Source organism: Acanthopagrus latus, chromosome 6 (genome assembly GCF_904848185.1).
Source record: "Acanthopagrus latus isolate v.2019 chromosome 6, fAcaLat1.1, whole genome shotgun sequence".
In the NCBI taxonomy this organism is placed as follows: domain Eukaryota; kingdom Metazoa; phylum Chordata; class Actinopteri; order Spariformes; family Sparidae; genus Acanthopagrus; species Acanthopagrus latus.
In genome coordinates this window covers 28,096,591-28,116,640 of record NC_051044.1, presented here as the reverse complement: position 1 = coordinate 28,116,640, position 20,050 = coordinate 28,096,591, and the positions used below count along the sequence as shown (strand labels likewise).

The 20,050-nt window shown below is 42.7% G+C and overlaps 1 protein-coding gene across 2 annotated transcripts in view; it reads right to left on the bottom strand.

Moving 5' to 3' along the window:
* cntn4 (contactin 4) overlaps nucleotides 1-17,483 on the bottom strand; it is a 162,347-nt gene extending 144,864 nt beyond the window's left edge. For both annotated transcript variants that reach the window (XM_037102439.1, XM_037102440.1), the window contains exons 1-2: nucleotides 17,127-17,483; nucleotides 935-1,072 (exon numbers count right to left, since the gene is read on the bottom strand). In XM_037102439.1, coding sequence (XP_036958334.1) covers nucleotides 935-989 — 55 coding nt within the window. In that variant the 5' untranslated portion in view covers nucleotides 990-1,072; nucleotides 17,127-17,483. The remainder of the gene's footprint in view (nucleotides 1-934; nucleotides 1,073-17,126) is intronic.
* Nucleotides 17,484-20,050: the final 2,567 nt, after the last annotated feature.

The window sequence follows — 20,050 nt, the reverse complement described above, 5'->3', positions numbered from 1 at the left end:
AAATGCTGCTTTATATACACAAGAGGAATAATAATCTGAAAATATGATCTATTTTTTCTGTCATATAATGTTATAATTTCACAATATGGTATTACCATTAACTCTTCGCCAAAGGCTTCACAGTAAAGTTACTCTGTGGACGTTCTCTAAACAAAGTTATATTTTCATTCAGTGACCACACCCATGAAAACATTGCTCCACAGCACTACTAGCTGCCAAAACCCCACACAAGCTGACTTTAATGTGTGTGTGCTAAAAGCAGCGCTTATTATGGAGCAGTAATGACAGTAATGCATTACTTCATTTACATTTATATTATTATTATTATTATTATTGTCATCATCATTATTATTATTGTTGTGTTTATTTGTCTATTTCTATTGTGTTCAGTAATGTGATTGCGTGACGAGAATCTTTGTTGATACTGATGCCAGATATTAATACAAAACACAAAATATCAGTCAAGTCTACATTCAGTCTAACAACATGATACAGCGTTTACCAAAGCATGGCTGCAGGTTAATGACAGTTCTCTCCTCCTGATGAACTCCTGATCCGTCAGACTGAGCGGGCAGAATTTTTAACTTTGATGCGGTGCACTCCCCTCATTCACATGCAGGATGACATTGCCAACCTTTCTCTGGTTGCCACATACAACACCACACTCAGGCAAAGTCAAAATGCAACATTGCCGGTGATTGGAAGTGTTTAGCAGACAATGGCTTACTTCAACAATAACTCCCTCGCTGAATGGATGCCACATTATTTTACACCGGCAGGAGGAAATGTGTTTGCTCTCGGCTAATCTTCTAGAGGTTGCTCCTTTCTAAACTACGGCTTTCATACTGTCACCTGCCCCAAATACATATGAATAAGGACTCAGACACAAAGGCAGCTTTGGCATGCATCAAAAGTTCTTAATAAGATACGTTACCTGCAAGGCACCCCATAAGTGACTGCAGCACCAGCAGTTTCCATAGCAACATCATCTTCAATTCTGTAGGGTCAAAGTAGTCTCACATCCAATCACAAATGTATGGAATCCGTATTGCACCCCTCTGGTTTCCCCCGTCTGTGGAAAAGCAAACAGGTGAGATGAGCGGTGGAGAAGCGGTGAGGCTCTCATTAGCAGCGCCTTTGAACAAATCCGTCTTTGTTGTTTGCCGCTCGGCATTGTCATTTCACATGGGGTGCGACACAAAAAAAGACAGCAGATATACAGCGAAGTGCACAGAGATGGTATCACATATGACCCACGTTAGTGGGGGAACTGAAGTTAGCCAGTGGTTTCACGACAAATTGGTTCAATCATTTCAATCACGGCGGACAAGTTGTATTGAGCTATTTTATTTATTAATGTATTCTTTTTTCATCAGTTGCTTTTTTTGGTTAGCATTAAAAGTCTTCATCTACTCCAGCTGTTTAGGAGAATGTCGCAGTGCTGTTGTGCCGTGAAGCTTCCGACATTTCTTTGGACTTTGGACTTCTTCGGCACAGGGCTGGTGCGGATACTGACTGAATGTTCATTTTTGGGTGAACTGTTCCTTTTAGTCTTTCAATCTCCCTTTTAGTCATCAAATCAACAGCGCATAATATTCCTGTTCACACCTTCCTGAAAGTCACTCCGCAGGAAAAAAAAAAAAAAAAAAAAAAATTGGTTTCAGTGCTTTGCGGACGGCGAGCACATGAACACAAAACATCTCATGTACATTAATTTCCATATCTGCAGCAGCTCTGGGGACAGCAACTTTTAAGTCGATATGAAAGCAAAGCCACTCCTGTAAGTCCTCTCACTGTAACATTGTTCTCGCTTAAAGCCTCGTCGCAAAAGAGCAAAGCCGAGCGATAAAAAAAACAAAACAAAAAACGCTGAAACATCTCGAAGAATATATTTTTTGCGCCGTTTCCTCAACACAGACAATATCTCCCTGGAGTGAGAATTAAAACTGGAAAGTTTGTTGAGTGGCAGGAAGGTAGCAGCTGTCAGCCTCTCAAACCCCAGCAACAGGAAAAAAAAAGAAAAAAAAAGAAAAAAAAAAGCTAAGGGTATATGGATGAGGCTGAGGTGAAGAAAAGAAAAGACTGTCAGTGCTCATGAAAATACTTCTAGTCAAAAAAGGAACAGTTTTATGAAACTGTTTTGTTGGGGACTAACTTCTCACTGATATATGACAGTGGCTTTTGACACATTCATTATGTTGATACAGTGCATGCTATACAAAAGAAGACAATTTACAGCACATCCCTTTTTTTTTTTTTTTTTAAGTTTTGCACCTCACCAAAACACTTGTGTTCTTTGAACCTTGAGCTCTACAGGTGAGTGTTTTATATTTTTTTTAGATGACTCAGAAGTGCCATCATTTGGCTTGTGAATGGCCCCTGAAACATGTTCTAGGACAAATCTTATGAATAAAGTCGTGTCAAAAAACAAGGCTTACATCCAACTCCTACAAAATTGTCACTCCTGTTGTCTTGTTTCTTTAATAGGCACAACATGGGAGGCTCTAAACATCAGGCTTTTATGTCATCTCTCAACAAATTCATGGAAGTTCACCCTCAATAGATCCAAATAATTAAAAGTAATTTCTTTAGCTTTCTGCCTCGTCGGGCAGTGATTGTGTGAGGGACAAAGAACGAGGGAAAAGGGGTATTAAATACAACAAAGGCGCCTTGTCTGGTACTGGACTATGGATGGTATATGGTATGCTCTGTTAGATCCAGAGTATACCCCTGTTCAGGAGGTACTGGACCAGCTCTCCGTCATAAAGGGTTAGGTCCCTAAACCTACAAGGTATTACTTTAAAGTGGAATTAAATAGGGACTGCTTAAGCTGGTAGCAAGGAGACCTTTTCACTGCCTACATCTGAACATCTACCCTGCTACCTCTGGCTTGGCACCTGCCTTGAATAGCCTTCGAATCAGATACGGCCACCAGCCCCCATGATCTGAGCACTCGGTGCGGTGCTGGGATGCATTTTAAGGGCTTTTTGGAAAACCTAAGGGACTGTTTTTGGTAGGCTAGAGTAACCTTTAATATATTTTGCACACTTATCACCTACTTTTTTTACTTCCATGAAAGGATCATTAAATCAATGTCCACAGCTTTAACTGCATTATGTTGGTGTTACTGCATAGTTTTAAGAAGGGCAAAGCATACAGCTCATACTTATCTGAATGACTATCAATCATCATCTATAATGCCTCTTGCTAAAACTCACAATTGAGTATATGATAAAGAAGAACATGAAAAGGCGATGTTTAGGCTGCTCATGCACTCCGTCTCATGTGTTCATCCAAGGACGGAGTGACAGGAAGAACCCTGCTCTCTCCCTGGTTCTCCTTAATATACTCTTTTGGATTGGCCCCGCTTCACATCTCTTAGACTCTGAGCACATCATATGTCAGGAGTGAATGTATTTGCATAGTGCTCCGGGGACTGGCTTCGTTTATTTCCTCATAAGGACATCTTAGCTTGTCTCTCCGCTCGATGACTAATGGTCTGGTGATATCTTTGCACCGTCATTGTGATACTTAAGCTCTCTCAACCTCGGCTTAGTACCGGCACTTTTTAACTGATTCATTTCTTCATTTTGATCCTAACTGTTTCTTATTTTCGTCACGTTTCATTGTGATCATGACAGAATCATTACTTGTTCAACACAATACCGTTGGAAGGAATCTTATATATCTCTTAATCACCAATAATATTAATAAGGACCAGGTATAATATCCTTTACACTTGCAGATTGTGGCAGGAGTGTACGGATCTCAGCTTTTCTGTTGTTCCTTCACCAGTAGGCTATTCGTTGGCCCACGTCCATCACATTTGTTGAGCATTCAGACCAAAAACAGCTCTGCGCAAAACAATGCAAAGAGGCTCAGTCGGACTGGGTGCGCTGACCAACCCAATTGCCAATAAAAGCAAATAAAAACATTAAAAAAAGATTTTAAAAAGTGAAAAATTGCCACAGACATGCTGAAACTCCGGTGCAACTTTCCGTTTCTTGAGGTTACATTTTCCAGTTTTGTGCTGTGACCAAACTGCGCTCATGCTGTGGTTAGGTTCATCACCATCGCACTGAGCTAAAAATACATGGTCCTGTCAATACATACACGTCCGGAAATTGTTACAACGTCCTGCTAAAAATATGGAGTGTTTTCACGCTTCCAAACGTCGAAAGTCTTTGAGCAGCTGTTACCGGCTTGTCAGCCTTCTGGCTTATAGCTGTAATGGCACCAGCATCACCTCTGCCTCCAAACGTAAAAGTCAGCTCATCTGATGTGATAACGATATCATGTGTTTGTAGAAATGTCAATTGCCGAATGAAGGTGAACTTTCAGTTGCATTTCCTTGCATTTCTGGTGTATGATGTATGTTGATTTTTGACAACATGGAGGGGCGCGGTGGGGCTCTAGAGAGTTAGGTTGTTTTTTAATGCAATTTCTACCTAATAATAAAAAATGTGCTAACCCTTTGTTTGCATGGGTTCTCTTATTTCATTCCTTATCTTTTTTTTAATTATCTCTTATATCGTCTATCGTCAGCCACCAACTGCCAATATACATTACCGCCAAGTGTATTCTGCACCTGTGTGCTCATAGTGTGAATATAAGCTCTCAGAAAAAAATAAAAAAAAAATAAATGAAAGCAACGGCAGAACTCTCTCTGTTAAGCGTCGCTCTACAGTGCCTCTGGTCGTTAAACACTACACACAAGGTACGTTTAATTTTCCATTCCCAGACTGAACGTTAAACTTTTTTTTTTTTAAACTGCAGAACCAATTTGATAGGTATTTGGTTAACAGGGGCTGTTGAGTAAAGCGGGATGTAAATAGGGCACAGAGACGCAGTTTGCCAGCAACTGTGAGGGAAGAATACAGAATAAGTTGGAGGGAAAATGTCAGAGGCTGCCTCTGGAAAAGCTGCACTGATGTACAAATTAAAGCAATACAACCAGTTCAGAAGCTAAATCTACCTTTCGCAGAGCTCCTTTAGGAAACAAGTAGCATTAATCTGATGTCTCCTGGGTAAAAAATATATTTAAAGAGCTGAGGCATGTTCGACACAAACCTCACCAAAATTACAGCTATCTGTGTAATTTCCCCACAGCAGAGAGGCAAAGAAGAACTCTGCTATTGCACCCCTGCTGTGATTCAGCATAGACAGCACAAAGTTTAAAAAACACGGTGAGAAAGAGATGGAACAAAGGCGCTGAAAAACACATCCAAAAGGCAACTGGGGCTGTTTGAGTAGACCACGGCTCCATTAATCTCGGATTCTTTACCTTCCAGCTCTGTCTCCTGTCTCCACCTACGGAAAAAGAGGCCTTTAATCTCCAAACATCATATATAGAGGGTTGTCAGAGTCTGTCTTGGGTACATCAATGGTCTAAGGCTGAGCTTTACTCCTAGAGAGTAGTTTTATGCATATTAAAGTCTTGTAAAGCCCTCTGTGTCTTATGAAAGCACCAGGCCCGGTGCCTATTAGGCTAATGCCTGTTTTGTCTGCTGTGTTGGTTTGTGTCTACGTGCCACGGTGCAGCCTCGTTAGGATGAAACATCCCGTTAAAGGGCACAGCACGTACTTACAGGCTGTGGTAACTTTTGGTAACTTCTTTTCCTCCAGCGTGTTAAGATCTGTTTTAACACAGTCCCAGTCACTGCTCGGGCCCTCCCCCTCTCTTCTTTCAACTCGACCTGATGAAGCACCCCAGCAGCTAAAGATAACACACCACTGCGAGCCTCGCAAAACCCGCTCTTGCCTATTACTGCTGTAATCCATTTAGTTACTTGATGCCAGGAAAATGGAAGTTGATACATGTTCTGGCTACACAGAGCACATTCCAGCTGAGCCTCGCTAGCAGAGGTGCTGAGGTTTGCAGAGCTTTCTAACGCTTGTAAAGTTACAACTGTGACACCCATTTTGACACATTCCTCTTTCATGCTCATTTGCAAGGACGTGTTTTAGAGCGAACAAGAGCGAAGACGACAAAAGGAAAATAAAAACAAGGTTGACACTGTAATTGGAGTGATACTTTGACCCGCGGAATAATTGAATTCATACAGCTGTTCGAGCAGAGAGAGCAATTAAAAGATGCAAATAGGAAGAAAGGAAAAGTGGTTATCTTAAGGGGACACTAAGGCTGGAAACACAATTTTTTCATGCATTGGTCAATTTTTTTTTTAGATCTCGGGCTATTTTGCCTCCATAACACAATTTCTTTCACGACTAGTCAAGAGAAAATGTCCAGAATACCCAATAAGGTGTTTGTTCTAGCTCAGATTTATAAATGCAAATGAGTACATTTAATTAAAGTGGCTTATTTGCATATTCTAAGATAAAACTCAAGAAAACTTACTAATACAAAAAAGATTTTATCCCAGTGTAAATAAACAACAGGGGGAGATTAATGATGACATCTATAACTTAAAAAATGTACCCAAATCATTTGGAGAGTCTCCCTTTAAATGTGTTTCCACATCACAGCCACTGTAGTGTCAGAAACAGTACAATTACTGCTACTACAGCACTGCTAATGCTGCTACAACTACCTATACAACGCTACCACTGCTCACTGTTAGGTCTGGGCAATTAAATAAAACTTGATTTCCAATGACAATTTTTGATTTCAAGTATTAAAACAAGGTAATCAAGATAAATTTAAATATTGAGCCACTGTTTAGGAATGATGAGGTTTGCGATGCTTTGTCGTAACATCTCACTCTCGCAGGAGAATGTTCCCACTTGTTACACGACACCGCGCCCCTCTAGCTAAAAAGTCTGCAGAGTCTAGTCTGACTGACTACTGCCCTGTGGCTCTCACCCCAATCCTGATTAAGTGTTATTGAGAAACTGGTTTTACGCCACATCTAAGACAACATCCCCGTCAGCGTGGACCCTCACCAGTATGCTTTAAAAACCAATAGATCCAGACAGGATGCTGTATCCACTGCCCTCCACTCAGTCTTCAAACACCTTGACAATAAGAACAGCAACATCTGAATGCTGACATAGACCACAATAACTACGATAAGGATTTTTACAATAATCACAAATCCCTGGTTTCTACTACTACTACTACTACTAATAATAATAATAATAATAATAATAATAATAATAATAATAATGATGATAATAATGCAATGCTGCTATTCTGGTATTTCCTGCTCTAATAATTGGATTCAGAATCATTCAAGCATCAGATACTATGGCAGGAATATCCTGCAACTGCATTTGATATAAGGAAATGATGCTGCAGGGTATAATGGGGGGGACATAATCAATGTATTCAGCCAGTAATGAATTACTTGAAAATTGAAATATTGATAGAGTTTCGCCCATCATACGGTTAAATCTTGATTGGATTATTCATGTGCAAAATGAGGACTTTAACCACAAATGCAGACACTGGACCTTTTAGTGATTACACTGTAGTTGTGAGGTTTTTCTGCACATTGTGTCACATTAATGTAGTAACTAGCTGCTGAAAACTTTGATGTTTATGTACTTTTTCCAACTCGCCTTTTGTTAGCTGTTTTCTAACCCACCCTGCACATACATGGAACCACCTCTTTTGTTCCTCTCAACATCAGTGCACTGTTCTCCAACTGAAATTTGGTGAGGAGGAGTCGAGAATCGATCATTTACGGAAAGCTTGTTCCAAGAGGAAACTGCTGTCTTTGTGCAGGAGGTGCAGGATCACACGTGGAATTAAATTAGACGGAAGGAGATAACACGTTTGGTCAATGTACTGCACTGGTCCTGAGAGATCCATCGCCCGGTGCTCAATGATATCAGGGCGCAGAGCCAAACACAAGCGGCGGTGATCGAAGGGATGGATCAGCTTTAATAGAGGTGTATCTACCAGTCACTTTCCACCATCTGTAGATGCAGCCACCCTTATGACTCTAATGCCTTGCAGCACGTAGTGATTGCTTAATGTCTGATGACAATCTCACCACAGCCACATGAACAAAGGAGGAGTCAAAGCAGTTATCGTTCACTTAACAGAGCAGGGGAGCTTTTAAATGAAACCTGTTCGTACAGGTTTTGCACACAAGAGATGTGCGACTAAGTACATAAAAGGTCGTTTGTTGGTGACCTGGTGAGCAAAACTACCAACAGCGGCTTCCCACCACACAAGATCACAAATGAAGAATTCAAATGAAACATATTTAACACAATTGCTGCTGCACTTGAAAAGACCACATACACGGGCAGAGATGAATAACGTGTAATGTACAAACGCATGGCTAAATAACCAAAATGATCTGAGTCTTTAGGATGAAAGGAGACCTATGAATATTCATGTTTTTGATGTGTACTCTGTCAAATTTTACTTTAACTATGGCTTAAAATTATTTTTTCTGTTAGTCACCAATTCCATTAATCATTTCAGCAGCACACATTTTCCTTTGCCTTACACAGAGTGCATCAGCTGCACTTAATCTCAGCTTTGATCACAAAAAGTGGGCACATTTAATTAGAAGCTGGAATCTTTGGTCAGATACCAAACCTGGAGTCCTTGTTAACTGTAAGAGAAGCGTACCGGCAGAAAAGTTCGGAGACCTGTAATCATGTTGGGTTCACAAGGAAAAGTCTTCCTTTCTATGAAAATTGTATAGAGTGGACCCTTAGCAGGCATACAACCTTTTCTTGTCAGTGAAGCCACAGCGCATTCAAGCTTACATAGAGGAGGTGTGTAAGCCATGGGATCCTTCAGCACAGGGTCAGTGTGTTATATCCAGTGGTTTTCCACTTACGCAGGAAAGTAAAAATTGTCAATTATCAAAATCTCCAAATTTCACATATATATGGGTTCTTATCAGTGAGGGTGACCTGTTCTTTTCCTTCTCTACAGTTACTCAACCAATTAAAAAAAAAAAGATAATCCAAATACACCAAGTTTACCAAGGCCATTCCGCATGGCTACTTACACTTGAAATAAGAACCAAAATCTATCCATGACAGAACCCAAAAGCTAACTATGTCTACCTGATCGAATGAATTAATGTCACAAGTGTTGATAAATGCAAACACATCTACACTCACAGCACAGACTGTCATATAAGCCAGTTTCAACAGTTAAAGTCAGGGCCATCATCAATAAAGTACACTCAAGGTCCTTGTACAAGTCTACTGTGACAGCTTTCTGCTGTGTATTCACACCACCGCTGATGTGGGTGGCCCTCTGGGACACTTCTGTATTGGAGAGCGACTTTTTCCTACTATATCAGCCTGCCACATCTCAAGGGCTAGTTCAATGTTGAGAACTCATCAAAGAAGAACTGAGCTTTAGCTTTAGTGAAGGGATTTTTGACTTGGCTTTGGTTCAAGAAAAAAGCAGTCTCGACCAGCGTGGAGAAACACACAAATATGCCGCTTTTCTTTTGATTTTGTTGAAGTTCTTCCTTGCTATATAATTTCTTTCTGTCCCATAAATATAGGTCAGCATTTTTCTGGTGTAGACTGTCTGGACATTTTTTTTTTATTATTGGTCTGACAGTCACTCTCAAATTTTCCTGAAAACCTGTCAAATATTTCCCAATCCATTTCCTTTTGTCAAATAATGACACGCTAAGACCTTTCAAAGACTGTGATGACTGTAACCCACAGCACAAACACACTGCGCTGTTTGAAAGCTGCATACTGTACTATGTACTGTGCAAAATGCCTATTGCATGTTTCTGTGGGTAACGGGAGAGGGCAAACATCAATTAGAAACTTAAAGACAATCGTACATTTGAGACTGTTTGCATTTGAATGTTTTTGAAAACTGAAATTCTGACACTCGCTGACAATCAGGCAGACCTTGAGGTCCAGTGATTACACTTTTAGACGGAAATACATGTTTTTCAGGAAGGCGGACTTGAGGCCAAAGACTAATTGAGGTGTATCACACAGACACACAGTGTATATACAATTACAATCTGATAGTTGATGTTTCCAGCCTGGACGAAACAGACACACTGATGACATAATGACCATGTAAAGGCTGGGGAGACTGGGCTTGATTGACCTTCCCTTTATATGGAGCCGGTCCCCGCCTTATGATTGCGCGGCACAAACAGCGTTGAGGTTGAGTGGATTTGCATTTCTCATTTTGAACGAATACATTAATCTACTGCACAAGAAATATAAATAGGCATTATTTTTTTGTCTTTTTCATATTGTCCTTGGTTTAAATGGATGAACCAGCTAATTGCGCTTGGATACAATGACTACAGATTCTCATTTATCTGAAGCACAGACATCTGAAATGGTCCGCTAAACAAACAGTGCCGTCCTGGAATGCCTAATTATTTCATTCGAGAAAAAACAGAAATGAGATTCTGAATACCTGTACTTTGCATTATCTGCAGTTCTAAACAAACGTATTTCACGACTTTACACGAACACGATGTTCTTCATAAACATAGTAACGCTCATTAGGGAGTTTTTCCGTGCTGGATGCAAAACAACAAAGTCTTTCGGGGACTTTAATCAGCAGCAAAAGGCAAGTAATGATAATGACCAGAGACGCCAAGCCTAACTTCCTCATTTAACAATTAGAAGACATCCATTAAGCAGCTGCAACATGTGTTTGTTTACCAACCGGCATTTCACAAGATTTCTACTTTAAATCTCTTTTGCAGCAAATAATTCATGTAAACTATGATGTTGTTTGTGAATGAGGATAAAAGAGCCTCATCATGTTACTCTGAGCGATTACATTCAAAAGCTGATACCTGTATAAACGTTGTGACGTACTTTGAAACAGTGCATGGGGACGAGTTATTATGTCCTTTGGATTGTTGTTTAACATTCTCCCGATGCTTTTGGTACAGTGAAGGTGCCCCCGAGCATGACTCCTCAGACCGTAGTGGTATTTAGACATTTACTGGTCTAATTGTGTGTATGAAACACAATACTATTGCAACCATGCGCTTGAATTATAAGAATTTAGATAACAGGAGACCCGTTTAGCTTTTTTTTGGTTCATTCCTTTCCTTCATTCTTCTATACATATATTAATGCATATACATGCTCTTGAAAGTTACATAGCCCAAAGTCCACCCCACCGGAGCTCCTCTCTCCCACAGAAAACACTGCTCCTGAAGTGTACAAAAACACCTCATCAGTAGACCTGCCTTTAATTATGTGACTCCTTGACGTCACTATGTCACATGATAAAAGCGAAACAAACTTGAAGCTGACAACACGACAGAGGCGATCGGTTATACGGTTAGCTGTGCTGGCTCAGGCGTGTGCCAGCTGTCCAGTCAGAGCAGACTGGGTATTCAGGAGGGGGCCCTTAAAGAGACTAAAACAGAGTGTTGCAGACAGAGGGAGCATACATTGCTGCTGTACTGTACAGTTTTAGGAAACTAGTGCATTTTTTGAGCATTAAAGCATGTGAATATAATATCTTCTGGAATGTAATCTTCTTTTGATTTCTCTGTTACAACGTGCCGCATTATGTTGAACCAATGTGATGACAACCGAGCAAAGCTCATCCTCTAATGAAGACTGGGAATTTAATAAATAATAAATGGACCTGTGTGGGGACATATTTTTCTCAAAATTTGAAAAGGTCCACTACTAAAAACATTACTCACCTGTTCTGACAGGTTGCGTGTTTCTCCCCATGACAATTTAACTGAACTTGATGTGTAAATGAAGTGGAGTACGGCTCAAACCTTCTGCAGTGCGTGATTTAATAAATCACACTAGTTAACTAGTCACTGAAAATTCCACCTCCGCTGCCAGTACAGAATGCTATTATAATGTACCAGCTAATCAAAATGCCATCTGAACGAGGTGTTGATTTTCATAATTCCGGCGCCTTTTTTTTTCCCCCTCCATCTAAAAAGTGAAAAAATAACCTTTGATTAAGAAGAATTCCCCTGCGAAATAACACGAAACCACCGTGAATGGTGTGACCTCGCTTCTTCATTTCCATCTCTTATCCTAATTTACTCCTCTGATTCAAAATAATCCCCTTTCTAACATAATCAAGACGCACTGCTTTGTCTGGAGCTCCATAAACCCTTTGTATGCCCCGCTAAGCCCGCGAGGAGGAAGACTTGTAGTTTGAGAGGAAATACAAGGACGAACCGTCTCTTCCTTTGTGATACGAGAGTTTAAAGGAGAATGCTACGACGTAAAAAAAAAACAAAAAAAAACCTTCTCTCCTGGTCTCCAACTGCAGCCAAAACCTGTGACAGAATCAGGAACAGCTTGTGCTGCTGCGCGTATTTATCAACACTTGTCGATAAAAACCAAGACGGTGTTCAGGTGTATATTTGTAACATTCTTCTGAGTCATCTCAGTCCATCTATTCAGTCCTTTAATCTTGAATCAGACAAAGAAAAACAACAAAACACTGTGGGGAACGCGGTTTTATCGAGCGCTTATATCAAACCAGACGAGAGCGGAAAGATGGCTCCTACACAACAGCCACACCCGGCTGAGCACAATGCACCCCTGAAACGGTGCTCTCGCAGATCGTTTTGTATCCACATTTCGCCGACTCTCACTATCGAGAAGAATCGTCAGCATCAGATTGCTTGAAAGAAGATGTTTGCAGGCCTTATATAAGTGCATTTAATAATGCAGCACTCCCCAGCGCTCAGACCCCCCCCCCCCCCGAAGTTAGCTGCTGTGTGGCGTCGCTCTTATTAAGCACTCAATTAAAGCCATTCCCAAGGAGAGGCCGTGTGCAACGATGTTTGAATTAGGAAGCGTTGCAGGCTCAGGCGGCCTGTGAAGACTCACCCCAGAGGACCGCGGTGCCTTGAAACCAAAGGCCTACAGTGACGGAGCATTGTAAAGCGTTGGTAAAGCAGATGAATTATTCTAATATGATTGGCTTACAAATAGGGCATTTACAGAAACCAATGAGACCAGTCGAACAGCAGGAAGCGGAGCTGTCTCGGTGAGCTGCGCGGATCCTCGCTTCCTTCAATCTAAATATTAAAATTGGGCAGGGACGTGGGACTAGGTAGACAACACAGAGGAGCTCTGCTATATTATCGTCGAGTGTACTCGTCCCTGACAGCTGCGGGCTCCCAATTCACAGCAGCGTGCACACAATCACTTTTGATGGCGAAGACGGGGACGCATTTTTGTGTAAATTACACTTATTCATAACCTTCCTTTGAATCAATTAGGCAACGGTTCCTCGTCTCTCAGAAGTGGAGAGGAGCAGTGGGCGGACGACTCTGCGTGCACACTCGGCGCAGATAAAAGATTTGCTTCAGTGAAATCCGGTCTGTTCGCGCACAGGAAGACATCAAACTGGAGGCGACTCATTTAAAAGGAAGAAGTTCCTCTTGCTCCGGTAATTGTATTTTTAGCAGAAAGAAACCAAAAATGCGCAAAAATGGCACCGGCTAGTCGCCTCGCCGTGAGTTTCTCTCCTTGTTCCGCCCAAGCTGACTCTGTATGCCGCCGTCGCTTTGATGCAGCGCAAACAACATCCATCTCTTTCTGTATCTGCTCACTGTCGTTCTCACGCTCGCTGTGATGCAGCCTAATCATGACAATCATACCTATTATTTATTTTTCATCTTTTCTTTCTTTATTTTTTTGAAGAGTAAACACGTGATTTTCCATCATCCTGCTTGACAGGACAGATTTCTTCGCCACTCGCGGCTCAGCTTGTCAAACAGCTCCATTATGTCAGATTCAAACAAGTAATGCACGGCGTACGTAAAACCACCCTGCCCTCCGGCGCGGTGCTATCAGGAGGCCTGCAGCTTCCTCATCCATTACGGTGCTGTGGAAAATCTCACAGCGCTGTTTAGTTTGAAAATCCAGCAGAGAAGCAGAAAGAAAGAAGAAGAAGACGAAAAAAAGCAGCTGCGCTTAACAACTGACACCAGACGTTTGTTGTTATCGGCCGCTTGCTGCTTTACCTGCGAGCGGGCGCAACATTACACGTGCTTCTGATGTTAGATACACTTCAGAATTGCCCTCATTAATAAAAGGTACACTTACGGGTGATTAAAGATTAGTTATTTCACTGTAATGCTTTCTAAACCCATTACTAAACAATGGTAAAGGTTTATAAACATCAGTCGCGACTTTAAAATAGACAATTGCTTGTATTGTCCATTAGAGTGTCTGTAAGGATGACAGCAATGGATCCAAACCAGAGGGGTCGGGACCACGACACAGGGGCTTGAAACGGGTCTTTGCGGGTCAAAAGATGATTCTGGTAGGAAATGAGAAAATAATAACTGTACAAGCTAAAATAATGTTTCTTTTGAATCATTGTTTCTCTAATCTTTTCTTTTCTCTTGTCAAATAATGTGTGTATGTGAACGTAATGTAAAACTGACTCAAACTGACACTGTGAATCTTAAAAGTTGACTTAACCTTTAAAACAAATCTAGGGAACCGATTTCCTCAGAATTCACAAGTAGACAATTGAGTTCAGGTTGTACGAGCCATAAAGCTTCAGCAACTTAAAAGTGTAAGTCGACTTTACTCGGTAATTCTAAAAAGGCAACCGGTTCTCTAGGTTTTTCAGCGATATCACTTTCTCAGATTATCGAGTATCGTTTTTGAAATCCTAGCATTCTAAAAAATAAAAAAAAAGTCTCACTAGTTTCATCGGCTGATTGCAGAGCGTGATGTCAGTTTTCTCATTGTGTTCTGTTGTTTTATGGACCGAATGATTAAATTGTGAGATCTGTCATCATGCCTTTTATTCCTATTCTCCTTGATGACATTCATGTTGTCGGTGAAATGTCAGAAGACGGTGAAAAAAACACCCATCACGTTTCCTCAGTGACTCATTTTAGTCTGACCCACAGTCCAAAACTCAAAAAACATCACGTTTCTCATCATATTAGACAAACAGAAGCAGCAGGTCTTCACATTTTTTTAATTTATTTATTTTTTGTTGTTGTTGCTTGAAAAATGACAATTAAGAATGCCTACCAATTTTCCTTTGAAATACTAATCAATATAAATGAACCGCTCCAGGCCTCTGAAATGATGAGAAGCTAGACTGAAGGGTAAAATACAGAGGCTGGACCGTGTTGGAGTTGTGGGGTTTCGTGGCAGAAACGGTCGGGAACAAGCTGCTGAACGGGGCAGTTGCGATGTTGCTTGGACCGCCCATTAATACTAATCCGTTAGGAAGGACAGTCCAACCGAAAATGTCGCCACTGAGGTAGAAAACAGCTGGGAGCAAGGTGACGGATGAAGCAACAAGTCATGCTGCCACCTCTCTCCCCCAACTCCCAGTCTAAACAGCTGACAGACTGCTGTTAAGACTATCGTGATTAATGTGAAGTGTCCGGGCGGCTGGGGCGTCAGCACTTCCTGCGGTATCCCGTGGCCAAGCGAGTCAGAGTGAAGAGTGGCTCGGCCACACGCGGAAACTTCTCCGTCATATCTCACTCTGTGCCAGAAAACACGCGCTCTCCCTTTCTGCTGCTCCTTGAGCCGGCTTTTCCTGGAGAGACATGAAATAAAAATGACCCTGGCGACATGCTGCTTCGATACTTCAGACCATACGATGAAATTTTCATGCCGCGCCTCTAAATGCACCTATCCCCGGATATTTTTGATGTCGCTGCTGTGCTCCGGCACTCCTGACAGGCTCGTTGTCTTCCGGGACGCCGACAGCCATTAGAGGGCTGTTTTCCTCCTGTGGGGTTGCAACCGGGCAGCCTGCTGGGCCGCAATCGCACCATCACACGCGCCGTGAACACGCGGTTAATTGAGCCGCGGTTTGATTTTTGCATCTCCTTATGCAAAGCTTCTCATCGTTTTAAATCACTTGCTCGATCGACTCCCCGCTCCCTTGACTTTAATTCGGCCATTTTTAGAATAGCCTTAAATATTTATGCCCGGATCTCCAGAGGGTCTCTGCTCTCTTGTCTCAGGCTTCTGGAGAGCTATCGCACGCCCCATGCTCGCAAATCAAGACTGAGCTGCGGAGTAATCCCCCACCACAGCCGCTCTGAGGTGAAGGTTTCCCTCCTTTCTCTCTCCCCCGACCTCCACCCCATGCTAACCTTTAGAATAAGTTCACCCCCCTGCCTGTCAGAGGAGAAGTCTCTGCAACAGATCACACACAGTCAGAGGAGCGGCTCCACGAACAACGAACGTGCATCATCAGATAGATAGATGGATGCCGGGCTGTTGGTGCTCTGACAGGTGTCATCATCATCACACACACACACACACACACACACTTCCCCAGGACTGTGCCGTGTGCCACTCGAGGCTTATTTCATGAGACCACAGGAATCGCTCTCAGTTGTCGTCTGACTGGGCAGTTTTGGCAGAAGTTGGCACGTCAGATGTGCTGAAGCTGCACAGATGCTCATATCTATTAACATATTAGAGGAGGCTTATGGGGCATTTGCCCGCCATCGGACTCCAGGACCCAACAGGGGCCAGCTAGAGTGGTGAGTGACAGTTGCACTGATGAACCCCCCCTCCATTAGGATCACAGTGACACGGTGGCATGAAGGCTGAGTCCCTCTGACAAACTAACTATCAATAGGCGGGAAAAACTCCTAACTTCTGTTTTCAATCAGTTCTGGGTCACGCTGGATCCTAAAAGTGCGTGGATTTGGAGGTTTGGATTCTATTCCGCACTGAAGAGGCAGGACTACACGCTGTGTCAAGTAATCGGTAGGTGGTCAGCGGCGGCGACATAATCGGCAAAAAAAATCCGCAGGGATTATTTAACGGGAGGGTCAGCGGCGGCGGATTAGCGAACATCTGCACTGATCGGAGGGGACGCACGCAGATTACTCCCCCCCGCGCCATGATAGTCCCACAACAAAAAGTGGACGCGGGCGAATGAGATCAGCTGAGGGTGAAATTCAGAGAAGGCAATCCCGAGCTGCTGCTGCTGCTGATGCTATCCCCCCCTGTAACACCACCAACACCACCGCCACCCCTGCACCTCCTCCTCCCGTCTCCACACAGCGTCAAGGTTTCAATGGAATCTGTGAAAAGTTGGGATGGAGGCTGTGCTGACAGGACTGCTGAGCGGAACTGATGGGGGTTATATCTGAGAGGTGCTGAAGTTACACACTGGATAATAATGATAATAGTAATAATAATAATAATAATAATAATAATAATAATAATAATAATAATAATGTTGATCTTACCTGTCCTCCTCGCAGCTGTAGTGTCTCTGAGGTATTCACAACAGCAGCTTCAGGTTAATCCTAAACAGAACAGCGCACACAGACATCATCACTGTCGAGTCGCGGCGGCGCTCCCGGCCACGGAATATCCGTCCGACTTGTGCGCAAAAGAAAAAGAGGCTGCTCTTTCTTTCTTTCTTTCTTTCTTTCTCTCTATTTTTTTTTTCTTTTGTGCCGCGCGCTACATTCAAGAGCTGTTGTTGTTCTGGTCTGGTCCGCGCGGCACCACTACTCTTCCTCCATCCCTGCCTCTGTTCCCCCCACCCGTCTCTCTCTCTCTCTCTCTCTCTCTCTCTCTGTCTCTCTCTCTCTCTCTCTCTCTCTCTGTCTCTCTCTCTCTCTCAGTGTCAGTGGCACAAGTATCTGGCGGCGTGGCGTCTCGCAGGTTGCATGTTGAGAAAGTGAAGCGTCGGTGTGCTCACTCACTCACTCACTCCGATGCGTCAAGTGTCTCTCCCTCACCCTCTCTTCCCTCCTCCCCTCCTCGGGCCGTGCCGGAGCTCGGAGCGGAGCGGGACGCACGCACACGTGGTCGAAAGAGAGAGAGAGAGAGACACACACACACACACACAGAAACAGAGAGAGGGAAGACGAGAGAGAGAGAGCGCTGTCTTCCTGTCTTTCTTCGCCACCCCCGACCAGCCTCCTCACTGCTCCGGCCATCCAAGCGAAACAGACTCCCTCCTCCTACCAGGCTACTACTGCTCCATCCTCACCTCCTCCTCCTGCTGCTGCTGCTGCTGCTGGGATGTCCAAGCGGTCTGGGATGTTGATGGGATATTTCTATACATGTAATATATAGTATTCAAGTACACAGAGTATGAAATTATGCGCATTTTCATGATAAAAATGTGTTTTAACAGCCATTTAAAGGGGAGCTCCACCCATTTTTCACACTAAAGTCTGTTTACAGGTCTTGAGGACTGACCTGCAGCTGCATAAAGACAGTTGTATGAAGCCTGTTGTGGTGCCTCAGGTGACGTCACTTGAGTCAGGGTGGAGCTGAAAGAAGTGACTGAACCGGACCTCCACAGCCCGCTCCTCATCTCTGCATGACATTACCTTAGCGGCCACCAGTGCAACACACCTGAATCTCTGACCCAGCTGTAGGTGGTTGAGTTGCATTGTGGGTAATGTAGTGTTGATGCTAATAGTGACAGATTTTGCAGTAGTTTCCTCATAGTTCAACGGCAGTCATATTTGCATATGATTTCAGTGGTTAAATTCAGTATTGATTATGGCTTTTTTGATGAGTGTGCAAAGAAACTGCTGCATGTGATCCAGCGTGGTGCATACCTTCCACCTGGCCTCTGAAGTTTTATGACAGCGGGTGTCTCTGTACATAAAACCAAAGCTGAAAGTCCCTGCACTAAACTGCGGTTTATGTATGAACATAACGAAAGAACAAGTGGGCACTTTTTGCCATAAACTCAACTGAAAGCAATTATTTGCATTTTATCTTGTTAATTTCAAATCTTATGTCATTTAGACCTTTTTGAATGAATTAGCCTGTGATTAGTACTATAGTGGGTTCCCTGGATGAAGCTGAGTTGATATAGGCCACGCCTATTTGGACCAAATTGCATTTTTGTGGTAAACCTGTGTTTTGCCTCCATTTTTGTGGTCCTATATTTAGATGAGCCAAAACAAAAATCATGGACTCTTTTTTGATATCACTTTTTTTTTCATAACGGGTTATCAAACATCTTAGGGCGTGGCCTGACGCCCTTGACAGGTCATCACTCTTCAGTGCTTTAATCCGATTGGGACCAAATCTGGGAATGTTGTACGTTAAGCCACACTGCATCAGTCTGTAAAAATGACGAACAATTCAACCCCCAGGGGGCGCTACAGAGACTATTTAATGTGATCTTTCTGCAAATCTGATGTCGAGGAATATCTTGGTACAGGAGTTCACCATGAGAGTATGTACGAAAAAATGTAAATGTGGTAGTAACAGCACCACCTTGTGGCAATAAAATGCTGCCGTATCTCTTTAATGCGTGATTCATTATGCAAGGTGGTCTAGTGTAACGTTGCTTTTTAACCTTTCTTTGTGAATTTCCTGATTTTCAGAAAATTCCTTTTAGAAATTACGTCCACCAGAGAACATATCGCATTACCTCTGTATGAGGTCTCAGTGACGCCAGCTGGTTAAAAACAATGGATATTCATAAGCTCTATATCTGTGACTGGTGGAGATAGAACTACTTTGCGCAGCACTACCACTCCCAAATAAGTTAATTAAGTTCATTTGTTGGAGGAAAACATTTATTTAACCTTAACGTACAAAGGTGACCTCTTGGAGTCACTGGGTCTCATTCTCAACAGAGATCTTGTCAAGAAAACCGCAACAAAATGACACAGTTTTACAGACGGACTAGATGTACAACACGGTGACAAACACACATTATACAAGTGCCAAAGTTGAAGTCAGATTTTCAACACTGTATGATAAAAGCACACCTGCCACAGACGCTCGCTCCACGCTATGTAAAAGCAATTTAAAATCTCCGAGGGGAATCATATCGAACAGCTTCAGTTCCTGCAGTAGTGCGTTTCAGGTGGAGGAGTACGAGAAGGGCCTCTTTTCCAAATTCTATGTGGACTGAAGGGATGGAGAGAACGATGAGCGCAGGTTATGGCGGCACTGTTTCTGTGACATGCGAGTGGATAGATAAGTGGGCAGCAGTCCTGGGATAGATTTATAAATACATTCTACAAGTGCAAAGGTCTGTGCGTGCATAATCATGACCAGTTGACTAGAAAACACAACCAGTTATGAATCTCATAGTCACGTGATGGACAGCGTGAGACAGATGAAGAGAGAGCGCTGAGGGATTCATGATCATCAGTCCAGGAGAGCGAAGAAAGTGGAAGCAACA